Below are 22,266 nucleotides of genomic sequence, written 5' to 3'. Positions count from 1 at the left end.
AGGAATATTATGTGCACCCTTGTACATAGATCTCCAAGATATATTGTTACATGAAAGAACAAGGATATCAGTGTACCAATTGTGCCTCCATTGTAGAAAGACACTGAGACAACATCATTAGTTAATAAAGTATTTGGAGCTGGGCATGGTGGTGCACACCTGTAGTCCCAGCACTCAGGAGGCTGAGGCAGGAAGATCACTGTGAGTTTGAGGCCAACCTGGGCTACATAATGAGTCCAAGCCCAGCCTGAATCACAGAGTGAGACTTTGAGTAAAAAAAAAAAAAAAAACCTATTTGGTTGGTTAGTGGCATAGAGTATACCAGTGCGTAAGCTAATTGATTAGTTCACTAGCTAGGTATCAGGATAGAGTAAAATATATCTAGAAGGACAAATGTAAAACACATAAGAGTTCTTCAGAAGGAATAGATAAGACAGAGATCCTTCTGTAGAGTCTTCAATACATTTTAAGTTTTTAACCATGCAAATATTTTACATATTTTAAATGTTTAAATTAAAAATTAGGGGTATTTCCCAAAAATAGTGAGTGTGTGTCTAATGCATATACTCTAATCTAATAGGGATTATTTTCACTCTCGGAGAAGGCTAAAATCTCTATCAGGAACCCAGTTACACATTAGTCTCTGAAATTTGCACATTGTGAAATCTTTTAGCAGAAGATTTTAATCCTGCCTTATAGACACTCACCTGCAATTAAATTTTCTCCAACAGTATTTCTCAAGCATTTGCATAGTAATTGGAGCAAGTTATTTTAAAACAAATATTTAAATATAAATTTTCATGGAATGATCCTTTCACAGAAAATATTACAATAGTTTTCAGACATAAACTAAGTGAAATTCTTGAGCCTTTGTTTTCTGAATAAAAAGCACATGTTTATTCAATGCAGATGTGACGTGGTGACATTTGCTTGAGGGAAGAAAAATAAAAGTTCCCAAAGACAATTTGAAAAAGTCACCATGTATCTTTTTCTAAAGGAATAATAAACATGGAAAAAGTCTGGCTGCCACTCAAAACTTCAGAGAGGAGAAAATCAAAGGCAGGCCAATGGACATATTAACTAGTAAACCAATATGTTATCCTAAAGAAACCTTCTAGTAATCTCAATAAAATTAAAACCAAACTATACAAGTTTGGCAAGAAAATAATATCTCCATAGAGGGAAATTAAGATTCCCAGCCCTGGCCAGTGCTGACCACATCTTGCCCTTTGGGGCTTCCATGGTGATCATTACATTGTTCTCAACAATGCTGTTGCTTCATCACCTGGATCCTAGTTCAGTTGTAGACACAAACATTTTTTTTCTTTAGGTCCCAGTAGCCAACTAACATGAGATAATGAAGTTAATCAGTTAGACTTTTTAACTGAAGGCTTCCAGATAACAAAGGGAATACAAACATAAAAGTACCACAAAATTGTATATTCCGAACTTCTAGATAGTCCCTGGCTGTCCAAGATTAATATGGGTCCATTTTAAGTTTCCCAAGGAAAGGAAGCATGTTCAGAGAGTATCCAGATTTTCCTCCTTGCTCTCCTTCCCATGGTGTGATCTACTGCTCATCTGTCTTTCAGGACATTACTATGTAGGTGAGCTTGGCTCTGATCCCTCCTCCGAGTCTCTTCTGGGGGTTTGGATTAGGAAACCATGCTACTTAGGGCACCCAGAAGGCCCTGAACAACACCAGTAGCTGCCTGACCATGCCTCGAAGCTTGAGGTTGCTTCTGATAAGGATGAAGGGATGGATAGACAGGCTCAGGTAGACTAAGATCTGCCATGGCCAGTACCACCTACTATCTGAGGTGATAATGACTGTAGCATCAATGACCAGGAAAACGAAAGATAGTGCATAGAGAACAAGGAAGGAGATGAGGGACTTTAGAGCTCTGGTGTGAACCTGGTTGCTGTGACCCTGAGGGTCATGGGCGTTGTTCTGCATTCTCAGGCTGTGTTTCCTCAGAGAACCAATCAACAGCAAAATCGAGACCAGAAAAAGAGAGCACGGAATTGACAACACGACAAGTTTCAGAGGCATGTAATAGCGAATTTCCAGGTTCCTGTTCCATTCTTTCTCAGTCAGGTTTCCAGAAAGTTTGCTCATTAAAAATGATTGATACACAGAGAAGTTCCCCCAAAGGAACAGCAAGGTTACCAAGAGGGAAATGAGGACAGAGCCTAGAAGGAGCCAGGGCACCAATGCTGGGAGCCTCCACTTCAACCAGAAGAAGGCAGGATGGGAGAAGTTAGCAATCTTTACACAGAACAGAACGCTGAGCCAGGCAGCAAACCAGAAGGTGGATGAGTTCAGGAATTCCATTTGCAGAGAAATGAACTGTCGGGCAAGACTCTTGGAGAAGTCAACCAGGTGGAAGGAATAGTAAAAGTTGTACACCAGCCCGAGACACTGATGGCCACAGCGGGAAGCACCTAAGCCAAAGAGAATCATGTCCGAGGGGAGCAGCCTACCACGCCGCAGCCTCTCCCTGCTCAGCATCAGCACGATGAAGCCATTGGCCAGGATCCCCAGGACACACACCAGGACAAAGAGCAATGCAAAGAAGATTGTCAGTGCTGGTTCCATTCTGGCTCCTCCTCTAGTCACTACTACCGATGAGATGTCTTGGTACCTGGACTCCTACCTGTCTCCACCCACAGTTGTTCTGTTTTAAAGCTTTTGCCTAGAAATGCAGCAGAGTGGTCGAGCTCTGCACTTGAGCCAGAGCTCACTGAGAGAGGAGGACACTCATATGAGCAAGAAAAGAGAGCAAGGCTCTCTTGGCTCAGAAAGCATGCAAATCTCCTCTGGGCTCAGTTACCAGATGGCCTTCAGGAGGCCCTGATTTGCCTTCTCTGGTTTTTCCTGAGGACTTTTCAGACTCTATAACTGGGTTCAATCCTTCCTGTTCCACCCCTGGTCCATGTGAATGCTCCTCCTCCCATTATATCATTCTCAAGATACATGATAGATAGATAGATAGATAGATAGATAGATAGATAGATAGATAGGGAGAATACACACACACACACACACACATACATACATACAATTATAGGGAGATTCCTTTGAAAAATAGTGACACTAAAGGCATTTGTCTCAGCTGAGCCTCCCTGTAATATATCCACTCTCATCCACAAGTACTCATCCCTTGAAGGTCAAATACCTTTTTCCACCTTTCCATCCATCTCTAATTAAATTCTTTATGGACCCTGAGGTTTAAATGAAGAGTGATTGTTTAAACTGGTTTTGTCTCCGGTGAAAATAATCATTTGTCATGGTTGTAGGATTGAGGACGTCCCCTGTTTCTGGCTGAGTGTGGGATCAAACCACCCTCAGACTCCATGCATGTCCTCACTGACAGGTGGGCTCTTTAAATGTGGCCACTTACTTTATCAAACCAACATAGGAAGTCTGATAGAAGATGGGGTCAACACAACCAAGAGAATGACATTCTATTACCTTTGCCATATTTTACTGGCTAGAATCAAGTCACAGTCCTCATCAACACTCAAAGGGAGAATAGAAAGGCCCAAAGCCAGGGGGCATTGGACTACCTTATATTTGTCTATCATACTGAGATGCCATAGCTTAGAAGGCATATGTATGTCCTGTCTTCTAACATACAACATCAAAAAGATCCCTAAAAGACCATGTAGAACAGTAAGATTGTCTTAACATGGCCACCACCTCACATAGTTACTATTTAAAATTATTTTTGTATGTGAGCCAGATGTGGTGGTACACACCTTTAGTCCCAGCACTCTGGAGGCTGAAGCAGGAGGATCGCTGCAAGTTTGAGACTAGCCTGGGCTACATGGTGAGTTCAAAGCCAGCCTGAACTATGTAGTGAGACCCTATTGCGAAAAAAAAAAATTGTTGTGTGTGTTAAAAACACATTATAGCTAACATTTTAGCAGATATCCAGTATATGATACAGTACTGTTCACAGGACCCCTCCAGTGGTCCAGGCCTCCTGCAAGCCAGTATGACATCTGCGAGACAGGAAAGTGGGAATTAAAAGAAATAGAGACAGGGACTTGAGAGAAACTGAGTCTTGGGCTGATCTAAGCTGCTTTGGGCAGCAAAGACAAAGGACTCCCAGGACATCCAGTGTTTATTCACTACAAATGTGGGAAGGAGGGAGTTGGGCAGGCCTTGGGACACTTGCTGATAACAAATATTAAGCAGGCAGGACTGTAGAATGAGGGCACAAGCATACCTTTGCTGAAGAGAACAGTTAATTCAGAGGGGAAGAATTTAGTTGGGGTCAGTTGACCTTGACTGGGAGTGAACTCAGCCAAGCTCTGCTACTTCCAATGTGACACAGCTGAATTATGGAGGGGCAAGAAGCTTGTGCCATGATAGCCTGCTGATACTGGACAGAAGTGTCTGCTACAACTGTTGACTGTAGTAGCATTGCAGTATGTTTGGCCTCCAGAACTTATTCACTTAGAGCAACTGAAATTTGGTACAACTTGACCAACATCTTGTGATTTTTTTTTTCCCTTCATCCCAGCACAGGTAACTACCATTCTATTCTTCACTTCTATGAGTTTGGTTATTGTAGATTTCACATGTAAGTGAGATCCTGCAGTCTTTCTGTGTGTGGAGTATTTCACTTAGCACGATATCCTCCAGGATCAGCCACATTGTTGCAAACAGCAGTATCTAATTTTTTAAGGCTGAATAATATTCTATTGTGTATATATATCATCTTTTCTTCAGGCATTCACCTGTTAACATTCTTAGATTATTTCCCTCTCTAGCTATCTTGAATAATGCTGCAATGAACACAGGAGGGCAGATGTCTTTTGGGGATAGTGATTTTGTAATGGAAAGCCAATTGGGGGTCACAATGTAATTTATCTTTTTCAAAGGAAGCTAGGGGGCTGTTACATAGCTGATAGAATTGGAGCAGCCAGGATGGAAGAGAACAGTCAGAGGCTATGGCATGTCACCGTATCTTTTACTAAAGGACTCAGAGAATATTATATTTGTGGGAGAAAACTCTGTTTTGGTCATGTTGCATTTAAGATGTCTGTTAGATATCTAAGTTCAGACATGAAGTGAACAAATTGAAATGTAAGTCTGGATCTCAGTGAAGAGCTAAGGCTGGAGTAACAGGTTTGGGAGTCATTAACACTTACATGGTATTTTAAAGTCATTAAAAAGATGAGATCATCTAGAGAAAGAATGTAGATGGAGACAGAGAGGGGGCTGGAAGCAAGTCTTGTGTCTTCAACTTTTGAAGGGGTGAAAACCAATGGATCCAGCAAAGGTGACAATGCCGAAATAAAAATAATGCTGAAGAGATTCTATATCTCCAAGGTGATCTGTACCCAGAAATTATACGCCATGCCCCGAACAAAACACAGGATCTAATGTTTAAGAGGCCCTTAGGTTGCAGGCTAGACCTAGCATGGTAGAATTATCATTCTTGAAGCTGACATCTGTCTTGTGGTTTATTTACTGACAGTCTCAGAAGAGAATGTTTACTTATTATCCCATTCAACAAAATCCATTCATTATTTTATGTTGTCAGACACTAAACCGGGCACATTACAAGATGGTTTCTTGAAAGAAATGCAAGTGGATGTGTAGTTTAATAAATATAAAATAGAGTCACGTGTAAGACGCCGAATCAGCCCGCTGCAGACAGGCAGGTCTGTGCACGCCCTACCGAGGTCCCCAGTCACGCGGAAGACACCGAATCACCCCACTGCAGACAGGCAGCCACCTGATTACACATTAACAAGGCGCAGAGGACACCAGACCACCAGACCAAGGTACTGAGTCCCACTGTTCCAAGCCTAGAGGAAGGGGCTTCCCGGTCACCATCCCTCCCGCTGCTCCCAGCCCAGAGGAAAGGGCTTTTGGGCCACCTTCTGTCCCACTGCTCCTGGCCCAGAGGAAGGGACTTCCAGGCCCAAATCCCTCCCATCACTCCCGGCCCAGAGGTAGGGGCTTCTGAGCTGCCCTCCCACTGCTCCTGGTCCAGAGGAAGGGGCTTCCCGGTCACCATCCTTCCCGCTGCTCCTAGCCCAGAGGAAAGGGCTTTTGGGCCACCTTCTGTCTTGCTGCTCCTGGCCCAGAGGAAGGGGCTTCCAGGCCACCATCCCACTGCTCCTGCTCCAGAGGAAGGGGTTTCCCGGCCACCATCCCTCCGGCTGCTCCCAGCCCACAGGAAAGGGCTTTTGGGTCACCATCCCTGCCGCTGCTCCTGGCCCCTGTCCCACCTCACCCAGCTCAGAGGAGGGAATCCATGCAGGCGCTAACAGCCCCCCACCCCAGTCGAAATGAGAAAACACATAAATAAGTCTCTAAACCAGACTTCCAGATCACCTACAGCAACCCCAAAGGGAAATGAGATGGAACACTCTGATACTCAACCACCTGGACCCACTGAACTGGCAACAAAAGGGGATCTGGAAAAAATGAAATCAGAAATAATTTCTCAGATAACAGAAGAAATTGTGCCCTTAGTGCAAGACATGATTAATAAATCTAGAAAGGAGCTGAGGAACATGATGGAATCCCAATATAAGAAAAAATGGAATCCATAAAACAGATGCAAATAGATTTCCAGGATATGAAAATCTCCATTGAAAGTCTACACAGCAGAACGAGCCAGTGTGAGGACAGAATTTCAGATATAGAAGATAAGATTGCAATTAGTGACCAGGAAAAGAAAAATTGTTTCAAAATTGTAAGGGAACATGAGAAATCAATCCAGCAGCTGCTAGGTGATGCAAAGAAGAATAACATAAGACTGATTGGGCTCAATGAAGAAACAGGAGAGAGAGGAGATGACATAAAAAATCTCTTCACAGAAATAATGGCAGAAAACTTCCCAAGCAGGGGAAAAGAGCTTGACATACAGATAAGTGAGGCATATAGGACTCCAAATAGCCTTTATCAAAAAAAATCTACACATAGGCATATAATTGTTAAGATTCCAGAAACACAACAGAAGAACAAAGTTCTCCAAGCAGTCAGAGAAAAGAAACAAATCACATACAAAGGAAAGGTCATCAGAATCACAGCAGACTTCTCAACATAAACCATCAAGGCAAGAAGAGCTTGGAGTGACATATTCCAAGACCTAAAAGAAAACAGCCTACAATCCAGATTGATGTACCCTGCAAAGCTATCTTTCAAAATGGATGGAGAAATAAGATACTTTCATGACAAAGAACACCTTAGGAACTTTGTGAATACCAAACCAGCACTCCAAAGAATTTTACACAGTAGCCTAGGAACAGACATTGAGGATCACAACCCCAGGAAGCAAAGCAGAATGAACCCATCTGGCATGACAAGAAATTAAATGTAAAGAGGGAAAACCGAACAAAAAGAAAAAGTCATGGTAATGAAAAGTCAGTACTTTTCAGTTATAACCCTCAACGTTAATGGTCTCAATTCACCAATCAAAAGAAATAGACTGGCAGAATGGGTCAAGAAGCAAAATCCAACAATATGCTGCATACAAGAAACACACTTAATTCAAAAGGAAACTCATAGACTGAAAGTTAAAGGGTGGAAAACAATACTGCATGCAACAGGAACCCGAAAAAAAGCAGGAGTAGCTATCCTCTTTGGAGATCAAGTAGATTTCAAACCAACACTAATTAAGAGAGACAAAGAAGGACACTACATCCTTATAAAGGGAAGAATCCAAGAGGAAGAGATGACAATCATAAATATCTATGCACCAAACACTAGTGCACCGAACTATATAAAACAAATACTAACGGACATGAAAAGCCATATATGCACTAATACAATTGTAGTGGGGGTCCTCAGCACCCCACTGTCACAAATAGATAGATCAACTAGACTAAAAATAAGTAATGAAATACTAGAACTCAATCGAACTCTTGAACAAATGAACTTAACAGATGTTTACAGAGTCTTCCACCCCACAAAATCAGAATACACATTCTTCTCAGCTGCACATGGGTCATTCTCCAAAATAGACCCCATACTCACACATAGAACATGTTTAAGTAAGTGCAAAGGAATTGAAGTTATCCCCTGTATATTATCAGACCATAGTGTGATGAAATTGGAGATCCATAGCAAAAGAAACTCAAAAAATTTCATAAACATGTGGAAATTGAACAACACACTTCTGAATAACCAATGGGTCACAGAAGACATTAAAGAAGAAATCAGACAGTTCCTCCAATTAAATGACAATGACAATACAACATATCAGAATCTATGGGACACAATGAAAGCAGTCTTATGAGGGAAATTCATAGCAGTGAATATGCATATTAGGAAAACAGAACAAGCCCAATTAAACAACCTGATGCTGAACCTCAAGCTTCTAGGAAAAGAAGAACAGGACAACCCCAGAGCTCATACAAGGGAAGAAATTATAAAGATCACCAGAGAAATCAATGCAATACAGACTGAGAGAAAGATACAAAAAATCAATGAAGCCAAGAGTTGGTTCTTTGAAAGAATCAACAAAATTGACAAACCTTTAGTCAACCTTGTCAGAAAAAGGAAAGAAAAGGCCCAAAACCATGCAATTAGCAATGAAAAGGGTGAAACTACAACAGACCCAGCAGAAATCCAGATGATCATCAATACCTACTTCCAGAACCTATACACCAATAAGATGGACAACACAGAAGAAATGGACAGATTCCTAAATACATATGAATTACCAAAGTTAAATGAAGAAGACCTAAAAATTCTGAAAAACCCAATATCAACCAATGAAATTGAAAACGTAATTAAAAACTTGTCAACTAAGAAAAGCCTGGGCCCTGATGGCTTCACTGCTGAATTCTACAAGACATTTAGAGAGGAACTGCTGCCACTACTGTTTAAACTCTTTAGTGAGATTGAAAGGGAAGCAATACTCCCAAATTCATTCCTGGAAGCAAGCATCACCTTGATCCCCAAAGCAGAGAAAGACCCAACTGAAAAGGAGAACTATAGGCCAATCTCACTAATGAACATACATGCAAAAATCCTTAATAAGATACTGGTGAACAGAATGCAGAAGATCATCAAGAAGATCATACACCCTGATCAAGTGGGATTCATCTCAGGGATGCAGGGATGGTTCAATATACAAAAATCAATCAGTGTAACACACTATGTCAATAGAGCCAAGGACAAAAACCATATGATTATCTCCATAGATGCAGAAAAAGGATTTGACAAAATCCAACATGCATTTATGATAAAAACCCTACAAACAATTGGAATAGATGGTCTCTACCTCAAACTGATAGAAGCCATCTATGAAAAACCAACACCCAATATCATACTAAATGGTCAAAAACTGAAATCCTTCACACTAAAATCAGGAACAAGACAAGGATGTCCACTATCACCACTCTTGTTCAATATAGTTCTGGAAACATTATCCACAGCAATTAGACAAGAGAAAGAAATAAGGAATAAAGATAGGAAATGAAGAAGTCAAATTGTCATTATTTGCAGATGACATGATACTCTATATAGAAGACCCCAAGAACTCCACCAAAAGGCTTCTAGACTTAATAACCAAATTCAGTCAAGTAGCTGGTTACAAGGTCAACACACAAAAATCAATAGCTTTCCTCTACACCAATGACAGACTCACTGAGAGAGAAATAGGGCAAATAATTCCTTTCACAATAGCATCCAAAACACTGAAATATCTAGAAATCATCCTAACAAAAGAAATCAAAGACCTCTTCTCTGAAAACTATGGCACTCTGAAAAGAGATATTGAAGATGATATCAGAAAATGGACAGACATCCCCTGCTCCTGGGTAGGAAGGATTAATATAGTGAAAATGGCCATACTTCCAAAACTGCTATATAGATTTAATGCAATTCCAATTGAGATCCCAGCAGCATACTTCATAGACCTTGAGAAAAGAATCCAAACATTCATTTGGAGCAAGAAGAGATCCAGAATAGCAAAAGCAATTCTAGGTAACAGAGACATGGCAGGGGGTATCACAATCCCAAACCTGCAACTATACTACAGAGCTACTGTGATAAAAACAGCATGGTACTGGCAAAGAAACAGGCTTGAGGACCAGTGGAACAGATTAGAAGATGCAGAAACAAAGCCAGACACACTCAGCCATCTCATCTTCGACAAAGGAGCCAAACACCCTCACTGGAGGAAAGATAGCCTCTTAATAAATGGTGCTGGAAAAATTGGGCTTCAACTTGCCAAAGATTAAAACTAGACCTGTATCTCTCACCATGCACTAAACTAAAATCAAAATGGATTAAAGATCTAAATATTAAAATAGAGACTCTGAACCAGTTGGAACAGAGGTTAGGTAGAACCCTTGAAGAGATCGGTGTAGGAAAAGATTTTATGAACAAAACCTCAGTTGCCCATGAACTAGCACAAACAATCAACAAATCGGATCTCTTCTTATTAAAAAGCTTCTGTACAGCAAGAGAAACCACCAGCAGTGTGAAGAGACAACCCACAATGTGGGAAAACATCTTCACCTGCTCTTCCTGAGACAAAGGTCTACTATCTCGAATCTATAAAGAACTGAAAAAGATCAGACCTCCCAAATTTAAAGACCCAATCCAAAAATGGGCATCTGAAATGAACAGACATTTCTCAGACAAAGAAGTAGAAATAGCAAATAAACACATGAAAAAATGTTCAACATTCCTGGTCATTCGAGAGATGCAAATGAAAACAACGCTGAGATTCCACTTCACTCCAGAAAGAATGGCTGCTATCATGAAATCAACCAATAACAAATGCTGGTGGGGCTGTGGGGAAAGAGGAACCCTGCTCCACTGCTGGTGGGAGTGTAGACTGGTGTAACCACTGTGGAAATCAGTATGGAGATGCCTCAAAGAACTAGGGCTGGAAATTGCATTTGATCCCCCTATTCCACTGCTGGGGATCTTCCCCAAAGAATTAAAAGAATCATACCACAGTGATATATGTGCACCCATGTTCATAGCAGCACAGTTTGTAATAGCTAAAACCTGGAAACAGCCCAAATGCCCATCAACTGCAGACTGGATAAAGAAAATGTGGTTTTTTTTTATAAAATGGAGTACTACTCAGCCATAAAAAATGAGAAATTAGAGACATTTATAGCTAAGTGGATGCATATTGAGGCAATACTCTTAAGTGAAATAAATAGGACACAGATGTGTAAATACCAAATAGTTTCTCTGGTGTGAGAAACTGAAAGTGTAAATAAGGACTAAATGTGTAATAGGTAATGTGAAATAGGAAGAAAAGGGGCAAAGGGGAAGGAAGTGGGAGGGCTAAGGGAAAGGATAGAAGGGAATGGGATTAATATGAGAAAATGGAAAAATAGGAACAAAATTTTTGTAAATAGGGAGGGCTGGATTGGTTGAAGGGAGGGCTGGGCAAGGGTGAAAAACAAGAACCAAGAGAGACTATGTAAAGGTGCAAATTTCCAATGATGAATGTCATTATATTGTATACCTAAAATGTACGAATGATTAGAATGAATAATCCATAATATAAAATAGGAATAAAAGGTCCAAAGGGGTAGGGGTAGTGGGAGGCACAGGGGAAAGGAAAGAAGGGAACGGAAAAAATGATGAGAAATGGAAAAAAGTGGAAATAAAGTCTTTGTAAATAGGGAAGGGTGGAGGGCGTGAAGGGAGGGCTAGGAATGGGGAAAAAATAAGAACCAAGATGCATTATATAAAGGTACAATTCCCAATGAGAAATGTAATTGTGTTGTATACCTACAATGTACCAATAAAAGAATTTAATACAAAATAAATAAATAAATAAATAAATATAAAATAATGACCACTAATTTAGATACAGTGCTGCTCTCCATCCTCATGTACTATTCTAAGTTCCTTAAGTATATTAATATTTTCATCTGCATAAAAACTTGATGAGTTTCAAAACTGATGCTGGAACAGTTAGATGACCACATACAAAAGAATAAAGTTCACCCCTGACTTCACACCATCCCCAAAGGTAACTCAAACTGAATCATACTTCTACTGTAACAACTGCAACTACAAAGTTTTTAGAAGAAACAATAAGAGTAAATCTTAGATAAGCCCTTCCCAGAAATGACACTGGAAGTACAAATGCCTAAAGAAAGCAAATAGATGAATTGGATTTCATCAAAATAAAAAATACTTTTGTATCAACAAGGTGAAAAGTAACACATAATGAGAGAAAACATTTGCAAATCACATATCTGACAGGGAATTTGAATCCAAAAATATAAAGAACATTTACAACTCAACAATAGAAAGAAAACCAATTCAATTAAGAAATAGGCAAAGGAATTGAATAGATGCTGCTCCAAAGATTAAATAGAAAATGGCCAATGAGCACATAAAAACATGTCCCATGTTACTGACTAATGAAATATAAATCAAAACCACAAGACATTTTTTCTTTTTTTAATTAAATTTAAAAAGAGATGCCATTTCCTTATATTTATGTTTAAAAATACACCTTGTGAAATATAACTTTATAGCAATGATTTAGATCTGCATAATACTTCAGAGTCGATAAGGAACATCTACACCTCCCACGGCCACCTCTTGGGTGGCAGGCTACAATATTATTATGTGTATAAAGCATATTCCTCTTGGCCATTTCCTGGAGAATCCAGAAAGTTCGACCTCTCAGAATTTCCAAAGACCCTCTTCGATTGTTTCCTCTTCACCCAGGGAGGGGAATAGAGAAAGATCCACTCAATACCCCAAGTACAAGGTTTAGTATGAAAAATGACCCAAAGATGACGAGACTGACAAAATACACCCAGGGCAATTCAAATCCCATAGCGTCATTCATCCAATAGAGCACATCCATCCAGCCCTCCATGGTAATACACTGAAACACAGCGAGCACGGCAAAGGCAAAGTTGTCAACGGTGGTGATGCCTCCATTTGGGCCAACCCAGCCACTCCTACATTCTGTGCCATTGGCAGCACACTGGCGTCCATTCCCTGAGAATGCACATGGAGCTGGGTCCTCTTCAGCTACGATATCTGAGTCAGCAAAAAAACATGTTTTATGCATTTTTCCAATGAAAGTCCCAATCCTATAATAGCATAGATTATGATTACAAATAATACCAAAAGGGCTATGCGAAGGAGGGGAACCATGGCTTTTATAAAGGAGTTCAGGACAATTTGTAAACCGGGCACTCCTGATACTAGTCGAAGTGGTCGTAACACTCAAAAGGCATGGAGGCCTTTGACATCCAAGCCTCCTGCTTTGCCACTAGAGTGGTTCCCGCCTTCTGTTTCTTTGGTTAATTGTTCCAAAATTACACTAAACAATCCTACTATTACTATAACAAAATCCAGTAAATTCCATCCATTCCTAACATAAACATTTGGGTGTAGCAATAATCCATATGCTATAATCTTCAAAAAATGTCTCAACTGTAAAAATAATCAGGAGGGCATATTCTACTTTTTCCAACTTATGATTTGTTGAATTAGAATCATCTTCAGGAAATGGGATGTGAATAGCTAAGGCCACACAATTGCCAAAAATAGCCAATGATACAAATATGTCAAGTGGTTTCCATTCCACTACACTAACGCAGGCTCTTCGGGTGGGGTTATTGAGTGATAAACAGAAAAGGGCACCGGCAGGTCGGCTGTCAGACAAGTTACCCTGTTTTTTGCTCTTGGCGTACAGCTGACGTTTTCTTTGGGAGAGAGATCCTACAGGTGGAGGTGCGGAAGTGCTCATAGTCTGGGCAGCTTGGCCTGTCCGGCAGCATCGATTGCAGCTTGCCAAGACAGGACCGTTTGCTTGGAGCTATTCGGCTGAGGAGTTGGTCCTTCACCAGAAAGAGGGAGTCTGGTGCCTCTTGTATAGTTTGCCTCGTTCGCGTGGTCCGCTTGCTGCTGCCGTTGATGCTGCATTTTCTTCTTCTTCATCATCATCATCATCATCATCAACACCATCATCGTCATCCACGAACATTTATTGGGTGCCTACTGCGTGCAGGGCTCTGTGCTGCGTGTTACAGCGGGGGAGGAACAGCGAGGGGGTGACGGATGGGTAGGAGCCGCTGTCCCTGCCCTTATTCTCGCTTCAGCAGGGGGTGCGGAGGGACAGGGACAAATAACAGAAAACAAGGATAATTTATAAAAACCGCTCTCCACCCATGCTCCTTCCTTTTCAAAAATGGAGCAAAATAAAATTTTTTTTAAATCCGATGTATATATTATCTTCGGAATATATACATGTAATTTTTTGCTGCAGAGGAGGATCGGCTTGGTGACCTCCTCTAGCGGAGGGGCGCCGCCGTGGTGCCTGTCCGGCCTCCAGGGCCGCTCCAAGCGCACCCATGGCGCCCTTCGCCCGCCACCGCAGCTGGCTAGGGACCGCGGGCAGCCTGAGCTCACATCCGGGGATGCAGGCCCTCGCCCGCCCAAAGCCACAAGATGTCACTTCACATCCACCATCCTTAAGATGCTAAGCACAGAGTTGCAACATGATTCACAGATTCTACTCCAGGTATACGCCCAGAAAAGATGAAAATAGATGTCCACAGAGAAACTAGTACTCAGGTCTTCACGCAAACATCATTGACAATAGCCTCCCAAGGTAGTGGCAACCCAAGTTTCTAAATGGATAAATAAACCATAGTACATGCCCAAAATAGAATATTATTTGGCAGTAAAAACAAGTGGAATGATGGTGGCTGAATTGTGTCTTACAAGACTTATATCTCAATCAAACTGTTTAAGAAAATCACAGGATAGCGAAAGGATAGAGGGAGCTTGCCTCTAGGGGGTCCTACTGGTTAAATTTGGGAAAATGCAAACATGAAAATAAGAAATAATGCAAGTAAAAGGAATCAAGTGAGGTAGGTACTGTTTGTTTCCTCCTTTTACACGTAAGGAAATGCATGTGCATCGGAAGCGACATCTCATTGTCACAGCTGGGATTTCACTCCAGGTAATCCAGCTACACAGCCTGCAGTCTTCACCACTGCAATGCCCAGTATTTTCTGAGCCCATTAAAACTGTGCAAAATCTGATGAGGCATAGAGGGGAAAGGTAGGAGAAGGTAGATTTAAGAGGTCTTGGAAGAAGATGTACTGCTTAACTTGAATCTTGAATTTTACATAGGATCTAGCAAGACAGCTGAGGGTGGAAAGGGAAGAAGATACGCTAAGGGGGAAAGATCACGGCAGGACAATGCACAAGAGAAATAGAGATCTTCAGGTAGTTCTGAATGACAAAAGATGAAGAAAAGTGACCTTAGCAGAGGAAGGAGAAAACGGATGTCAAAAGGTGGAGTCACAGAGGTAGGCACTAGCCTGGACTGGTGACTTACAGGAATATGAGCTAATAATTGCATGTTGTTGAATCATTAACTTTGTTTTATTTATGCAGGTATAGAAAATAAACAGTCTCTTTACCAGATTCTCTAAAGTCTGCAGTGTAGATGGCTGATTGATTAGTTTAAAAATGTACAGAAAGATAGAAGATATTGGTTATTTCTTCATTATTCCCTAATATTTAGAAGAAAATTTAAGTCAGTTTTGCAAATAGTTTTGTTATCTGGATGATTGGATATGATGTTGGCACTGGTGTATCTCAATTTGGAAATCTCATCCTCATTTAGATTCTAGTAACATTTATAGAGTGTGTATCTTGGCTCTCAAGCACTGTACTGAGCACTTCACCTCATCTTATTCTCACAACAGACAATGAGATAGGAATTATGAAGAAAATTCATGTTTAAAGAAATTAAGTGACTTCTCTAAGCTCAGTAAGAGGAAGATTTTCTAAGTAGAGTTAGACATTTTCACTCCATATTCTATGATCTGCCCTTTACATGTCAGTGCCATCCAATCTACCACCACGGGGGGGGGGGGGGGGCTTTGTCTGTGTAGGTGTCCGTGTCTGTGTCTGTCTGTCTGTCCCTCTCCAGACAGTCCTGCTGGGGTCTAAGAAGGGAGAACACTGAGAGACAATAATTCTGAAACAACACACCAAGTTTACTTCACACTGGTTACATTTAAAATTGCTGTAAAACACGTATTGATTCATTTCCTCTTAGTAATTGAATTTTAATAAAAAATTTTTACTCCTAAGCATTATGGTTTTTTTCGTATTTCATACCCTATATCTGAAGACCCTGAAACTTTGCCATTGTAAAAACAAATAATTTCTTATGTGAAGTGGTAAGGATTCTCTTGCTCCTTATTTATCATTTGATATTTTTATGCTTTTTTTTGAATTTCGAAGTCTCTGTCCATACTTCCGGAAGGGCCTTCTTGTGCCTGTCACTGCAGATAAAAGGACTAGTCAAACATGCTTTAAAAGAATATTTATTTGTTTATTTATCTATTTATTTTTGAGACAGGGTCTCATATGTAGTCCAGGCTGGCCTTGAATTTGAGATAATCCTCCTGCCTCAGCCTCTCAAGTGCTGGGATCATAGGGGTGTGTCACCACGCCTGGCTAAGAATGTACATTTATTTTTCTAATTCCATAAAAATCATGTTTATATGTTTGATGTATTGGCAGTGTACATTTTTGTGGGATGCAGATCTGTAAGTACAATTCAAGGTGAAGAAAAATGTCTGAAAGGAATAATGAAAGTTAACTGTGATCATCTCTGGGTAACGAGAGATTTTTATAATGTTCTATTTTCTGCCTTTTCTGCAATAATCACATATTACCAAAAGAGAACACCAAAGTTTTAAAGCACATAAATTGTGATATTGGTGCAGTCTAAATGTGTGCTCCCAAATTCACCTGTTGAAATGTGTTCATGTTTCAGGACGTGACTAACCCGTGAGGGCTGGATCAGCCTTCATGAGCGAGGATGAGGGAGCCCCAGTGCCTTTTGCCTTTTTGCCGTTTCTGCTCTTTTGTCTCTTCTGCCACATGATGGAACAGACCCTCACCAGACAGGGAACCCTACCAGTGCCATGAGCTTGAACTTCCCAGCCTTCAGAACTGCAATATAACAGATGTCAGTGGTTGACAAATTACCCAGTGCCGGACATTATCTTATAGCAGGAAGAATGGACGAAGACAGACATATTTAAGGAGGAGTAAATAATGCGATCTCCATATCAACCTGTAAGAAACTTTGATTTGAGACCAATATGGATGAGTAGAGCATCACCATATTCAAGGTCCTGCCAATCTACAGAGCTGTGTACTAATGTTCTAAAGATGATTGCTGTTGTGCTCCTGCAGACCCATCTACTACCTGATGCAGTGAAACCTTCCAGCACATCTGCCTGAGCCCTCCCCACAGACACACCGTCCATTACCAGAACCGCCGTCTCATCACCATCATCACAGCCTGAGGGCTGGAACCGACTCCCACCCTGCAGATATGAACACTGCAGCACCGTGAAGCCAATGCCTTTCTGAAAATTGTAACATGAATAGGGGGCAGAAAGAATTCACACCATAACACACTCGCTATGAATCCTTTGCCATTTGATTCTGTTCCTCTCAGGACTAGTTTTATGCTTTTCAAACATCTTAATTTCTGAGATAAAGGTCAAAATCAGAAGCTGATATTCTTCCCCTCCTGAATCTGTGCTAGCCTATGAGAAGACTGTCTTCAGGAGAAGGCTGGATGTAGCACACTAACAAGGTTGATTCTCTCTTGTGCCTTGGGAATTGGTACTGGGAGGACATCTGGCTGTGATTAGCCACAGTTGATTGGCCTATTCCATGCAGGTTCTGATCCCATAGGATTCACTATGTTTGTGGGAACTTCATAAAATTCAAATCAAAGAAAAAGAAAGAAAGCTTCTTTGATGTTTTGTCAGTTCTACCTCTGAGGGCAGGTTTACAACTGACTGATACAGGACCAGCTGGTCAGGAGAAACTGAGATGCAAAAAATTCTTTCTTTAGAATGTGACAACATCAAAAACAAGCACAAGACAGAGATGCATCAATACTGTGAGTCAACCACAGGGCTAGACCAGGGCGGAGTGCACAGACCGGGGCAGAATCCTCCCTAGGAAGCCAGTTCATTTTGCAGACTGGATGCACAGTGGTAACAACGAAACAGCATCCAGAGTTAAAACAAGCAAAGATATGTGAATAGATAGCATAAGAGAACAGAAGAAAGCACCTCAAAGTTTCATTTTGTTTTCCTCAAAGGAGTAGGTTGTTGATTCTAGGACTGGGACTCGTTGTCTCAGACTCTGCTTTCCAGATCCTTCCTGATGTGAGAGAGCCAGAGGTTCCTGTCTGTGCTTCGGAGGAGGAAAAGGGCAGGGCTTGTGACAGGCATTGTGTGCATCCGCCTGCAACTTCTGGGGGGCCCCACTCTGCCTCAAGACTTTCAGGGGTCCCATCATGTTCTACAATGCGACTGTTGAGGAGCTTCCCATAGCTGGAGGTCATTATGTTCCTTACAGCCAACGAACTCTGCAGCATCTCTCTCTTCCCCTACTCTAGGTTTTTATAAAAAATGGTTAAGACTATAAATTTTCCCATACGAGCACCTGTAAATAGTTTAATTAAGCATGGTGGCTCTTTGTTCCTTCCTCACACTGTGTTCATTGGCATTCATCTTCTGATTCTCAGTAGAAATTATTCAAAGAATATTTGTTGAATACAGTGTAAGGTCTGAATCACTTAAACACAGACTTCAACTTCAGATATTTCCCTACATCTTCTAGTGAGCTATGTTGTTCTTTTAGTGGACAAGGGCTGTACTTCCTTTGACCTCCATATCCCCCACAGAGTGGCACAAAGGAAACATTTGTTCACCAACTGATGTTAGGAGCTTTTCCTTTTTCAGATAATCTTGAAGTACCACCACATATTTTGCTGCATACACTTTCAATATTTAGTTACTTGAGGAGACTGAATCGGTAAGTCTTTATATACATTCTATGATAACAGAAGGAGTAAACTTGCATCTGGATTGAGAATGTTGAGAAGAAACAGGACTCCATCTGCATGATCCTCCTCATACATTATTGGGATGTCTTTGCATATGTTGTGCACACACAATTGTTTGCAGTCTTTCTTGTTGGGACCCTTGAAATCTAGACTCACTGCCCAGAGGTCAGTGGTTATTTTTCAAAAAGAAAAAGATTAGGAAAAACTCAACCACAATAACACATGCAACAAAAATATTTCCTATACGGATAAAATAATAAGTTATGATTCGCATACCTACAAGTCATAGGCTTTAACTTCAGAAATGCAGCTCTTTCCTCAGCTTCTTCATGGATTCCTCAATTATAGTACAGAGGAGTTTGACTCTAAATTCATTCCACTTCTAAATCTCTGGAACAGCTATTTTTCTTCTCTGTTTGAAACTTTCCAGCAAGCAGGACAAGTCAAACATTGCTTAACAATGGGGATCATTCTGAGAAATGAGTCATTCAGGAATTCCATCATTATGTGAACCTCAGAGCGTGCATTTACACAAACCTGGAGGGAGGGTGTAGGTAGATCACTCGATGTGGCCCCTTAATGCAATCAAGAGATTCGGTAAATACCAGATGTGTGAGGCTGCTGCTGGCATAACACGCCATACTATTTTACAACAAACTTTTTATCAGTAGGAGTACACTCTAACGTGACAATAAAAAGTGTACCATACCAAATACATAAACATAGTCATTGATTATCATTATCAAGTATTATGTAGAGTGCATAATTGTATTGCTATGTTTTTATGTGGCTGGCAGTGCAGCAGGTTTGTTGACACGAGCCTCACGACAAACACCTGAGCAGTTTGTTGCACCACTGCCTCTCTAGGCAACAGGAATTTTTCAGCTCCATTATAATTTTATAAGAGCATCTCCATATATAGTCCAGGATCAGTGGAAAGGTTATTATGTAGGACATAACTGTAGACTTCTTGTATCTGATCCCTGAAGGATTAAATGGACCTTGCCTTTAGTGGTGATACAAATTCTAGTGCCCTGAAGAATTTATCAGTAGCACAAAAAGTCAATAATCTCAAAAACTCCTGACCCATTATTTTGTAAAAACTATGGGGTGGGGGATTTAGCTAAGTGGTTCCACTGCCTGCCTCACAAGTGGAAGGTCCCGTGTTCCATCCCCTGTACCAAAAACTATGGGAACTCCAGAAGTATGAAATACATCTTGCTCTCAAAAACAATTGCACTTTAGTTCTAATGTAAAACCTATCACGATGCCTCAGAAGTGGTTTCACATTTTTAAAAAATTATTACCCCAGGGCCAGGGATTTAGCTCAGTGGCACTGCACCTGCCTCGCAAGCACAAAGTCCTGAGTTCGATCCCCGGTACAAAAACAAAAATTACTACCTTGAGTTAAATGGAGTATTACATAAATATTTTATCTTAGTTTATTCAATGGCTCCTGAACATGGTTTAATTTACAGAAAGAAAAATAAAACAATTGCCCCCCACCACTGTCCTGTCACCCCAGCATTGAGTCCCCATCATTATAGTCCAGGACGAATCTTATTGATAATTAAATTATGTGTCAGTTAGCTCAGCTCACTGAAGTTCCAAATGAATTCAGCTGCTCACTGCTGAAGCCCAGTTTCAAAAGCTTTTCTCTGTCCCCAACACCAGTCATCCAGACCACTGAACCCTAGATTCATTACATACTTGTGACAGAAACCAGCCCCAGGAGAAGCCAGCAGAAGCCTCATCCTGGCTCACTCTGTCTGACAACTCTGATCTGACTTCAGAAACTTAGTTCCCTCACAACTCTCCCCACTTGTCCAGGTAGTTTTTTTAAATCTCAAGATTGCCTCTCCTCACCTGAACAATTCACACAAGAGGAGCCAGTGATATAGGCTCCAGGTATTCAAGAACTCAGAGAAAAGGCCATAGGTACATTCAACAATGTCAAGTCAAATAAGTTGCTATCAAAGATGGACAGAAACTGTCCAGTATCTAATGGGCAAGATTTGCAGCAAAACACCATGACTAGATGGAAGCGGACAATGGGGTGCTGAGTGCGTTTTAGAGTTCTCTCAGGACCAGGGTCAGATACGAGCTATTAGTTTTTGATTAATAGTCACTTTTAGCTCTTTTTTTTTTTACTTTTTGCTTTTAACCCTTTTGTGTTCCTCTAACTGACTGGTGTCTGTTAAAAGTAAACTTCTCAAATATTTAGTCCCTACTTTCATATGTCCCTTGCATTTAGCAGAAAGGTGTACACCTAGACCCCCATGTCTAGATGTTCAATAAATTCTCCTTAAAATGTAAAAAAAAATGCATCAATCATTACTCTCTATTAACTATAGGCAATGTGAGGTCTTGGTGTCATATCAGTAAACCAGCAAAAAGGACTTGAGTGTCTGGAGATATGAGAATGTCAATTCTCATCTACATTGTGGTTTCCAGCAGCCACACTTGCAGGCAAGGAATGATTCTTTAGTATTAATAAAAGTCATCTCATTAATTTAACATAATTCATGCATACATTCAACAAATCTGTATTAAGTGCCTGCCATTTGCCAGTAGAGAACAAGACAAATGCAAATCCCTGTTCTCAGGGTTTTTGTGTTACACTTATGGAAATAAACAGTAAGCGCTATAAATAGGCGCACTAGACAATGATAGTGCTAAGAAGAAAAAGCAGGATGGGGAACAGGAGTATGGAAGATTGCAGTGTATATAGATAACAATGGCAAGGGCTGGGGTTATAGTGCAGTTGTTCTGCCGCCTGCTCCGCAAGCGCAAGGACCCGAGTTCAATCCCCAGTACCAAAAAAACAATGGCAGTGTCGGGAAGAAGTGAAGCCAGTGTGACCTGGGCCAGTACCTAGGGAGAACATCCCAAGGGCCAAGGCTGTGAGAAGCGGCATCCCTGGCATATTCAGAAACATCAAGAAGCCAGAGTGGAGAGAGAAGCATGATGGGGGACAGAGCAGCAGCACATGACCTCAAACATAGGAGGTGGAAAACAAAATTAGAGAGGGCATTTTAGTACATTCTGCACATTTGGGCTTGTTCTCTAGGAGGAAGGGCAAATGGAGGATTATGAAAGAGACAAGACATGATACTATTTGTATGTGTAAAGGGTCCTACAGGCTGTTTTGTTGAAAGCACACCAAAGCCAAAGGAGAGCAGAGGCTGTAAAATCAGTTAAGAGGCCGTTGCAATAATCCAATCAAGAGATAACAGTGGCTTCCACCAGACCGGTAGCAACGGAGATGGTAATAAATGGTAGAGTTGCTGATTCATTTGAAAGGCTAACACCCTACCTCCAACCCTAATTTTCCAAACTCTGTGTCAAGTTCCGACTTTAAATAGACTGAGGTAAGGAGCAGCTT

The 22,266-nt window shown here is 40.9% G+C and overlaps 1 protein-coding gene across 1 annotated transcript; it reads right to left on the bottom strand.

The window, feature by feature from the left end:
* Nucleotides 1-1,672: 1,672 nt before the first annotated feature.
* Tas2r41 (taste 2 receptor member 41) lies at nucleotides 1,673-2,599 on the bottom strand. The gene has a single exon (XM_004860548.1). It carries the CDS (start codon nucleotides 2,597-2,599, stop codon nucleotides 1,673-1,675), a length of 927 nt encoding a protein of 308 aa, XP_004860605.1.
* Between the last annotated feature and the right edge of the window lie 19,667 nt (nucleotides 2,600-22,266).

The sequence above is a fragment of the Heterocephalus glaber genome, unplaced genomic scaffold (assembly GCF_053883595.1).
Source record: "Heterocephalus glaber isolate CG9 unplaced genomic scaffold, H.glaber_assembly_v1.0 deba00000818, whole genome shotgun sequence".
Taxonomy (NCBI): domain Eukaryota; kingdom Metazoa; phylum Chordata; class Mammalia; order Rodentia; family Bathyergidae; genus Heterocephalus; species Heterocephalus glaber.
Note: the sequence above shows the minus strand (reverse complement) of the source record. Positions and strands in the feature narration are given on the sequence as shown.

Coding starts and splice junctions, on each gene's coding strand:
- Tas2r41 (XM_004860548.1), bottom strand. CDS start 2,599: ATGGAACCAGCACTGACAATCTTCTTTGCATTGCTCTTTGTCCTGGTG.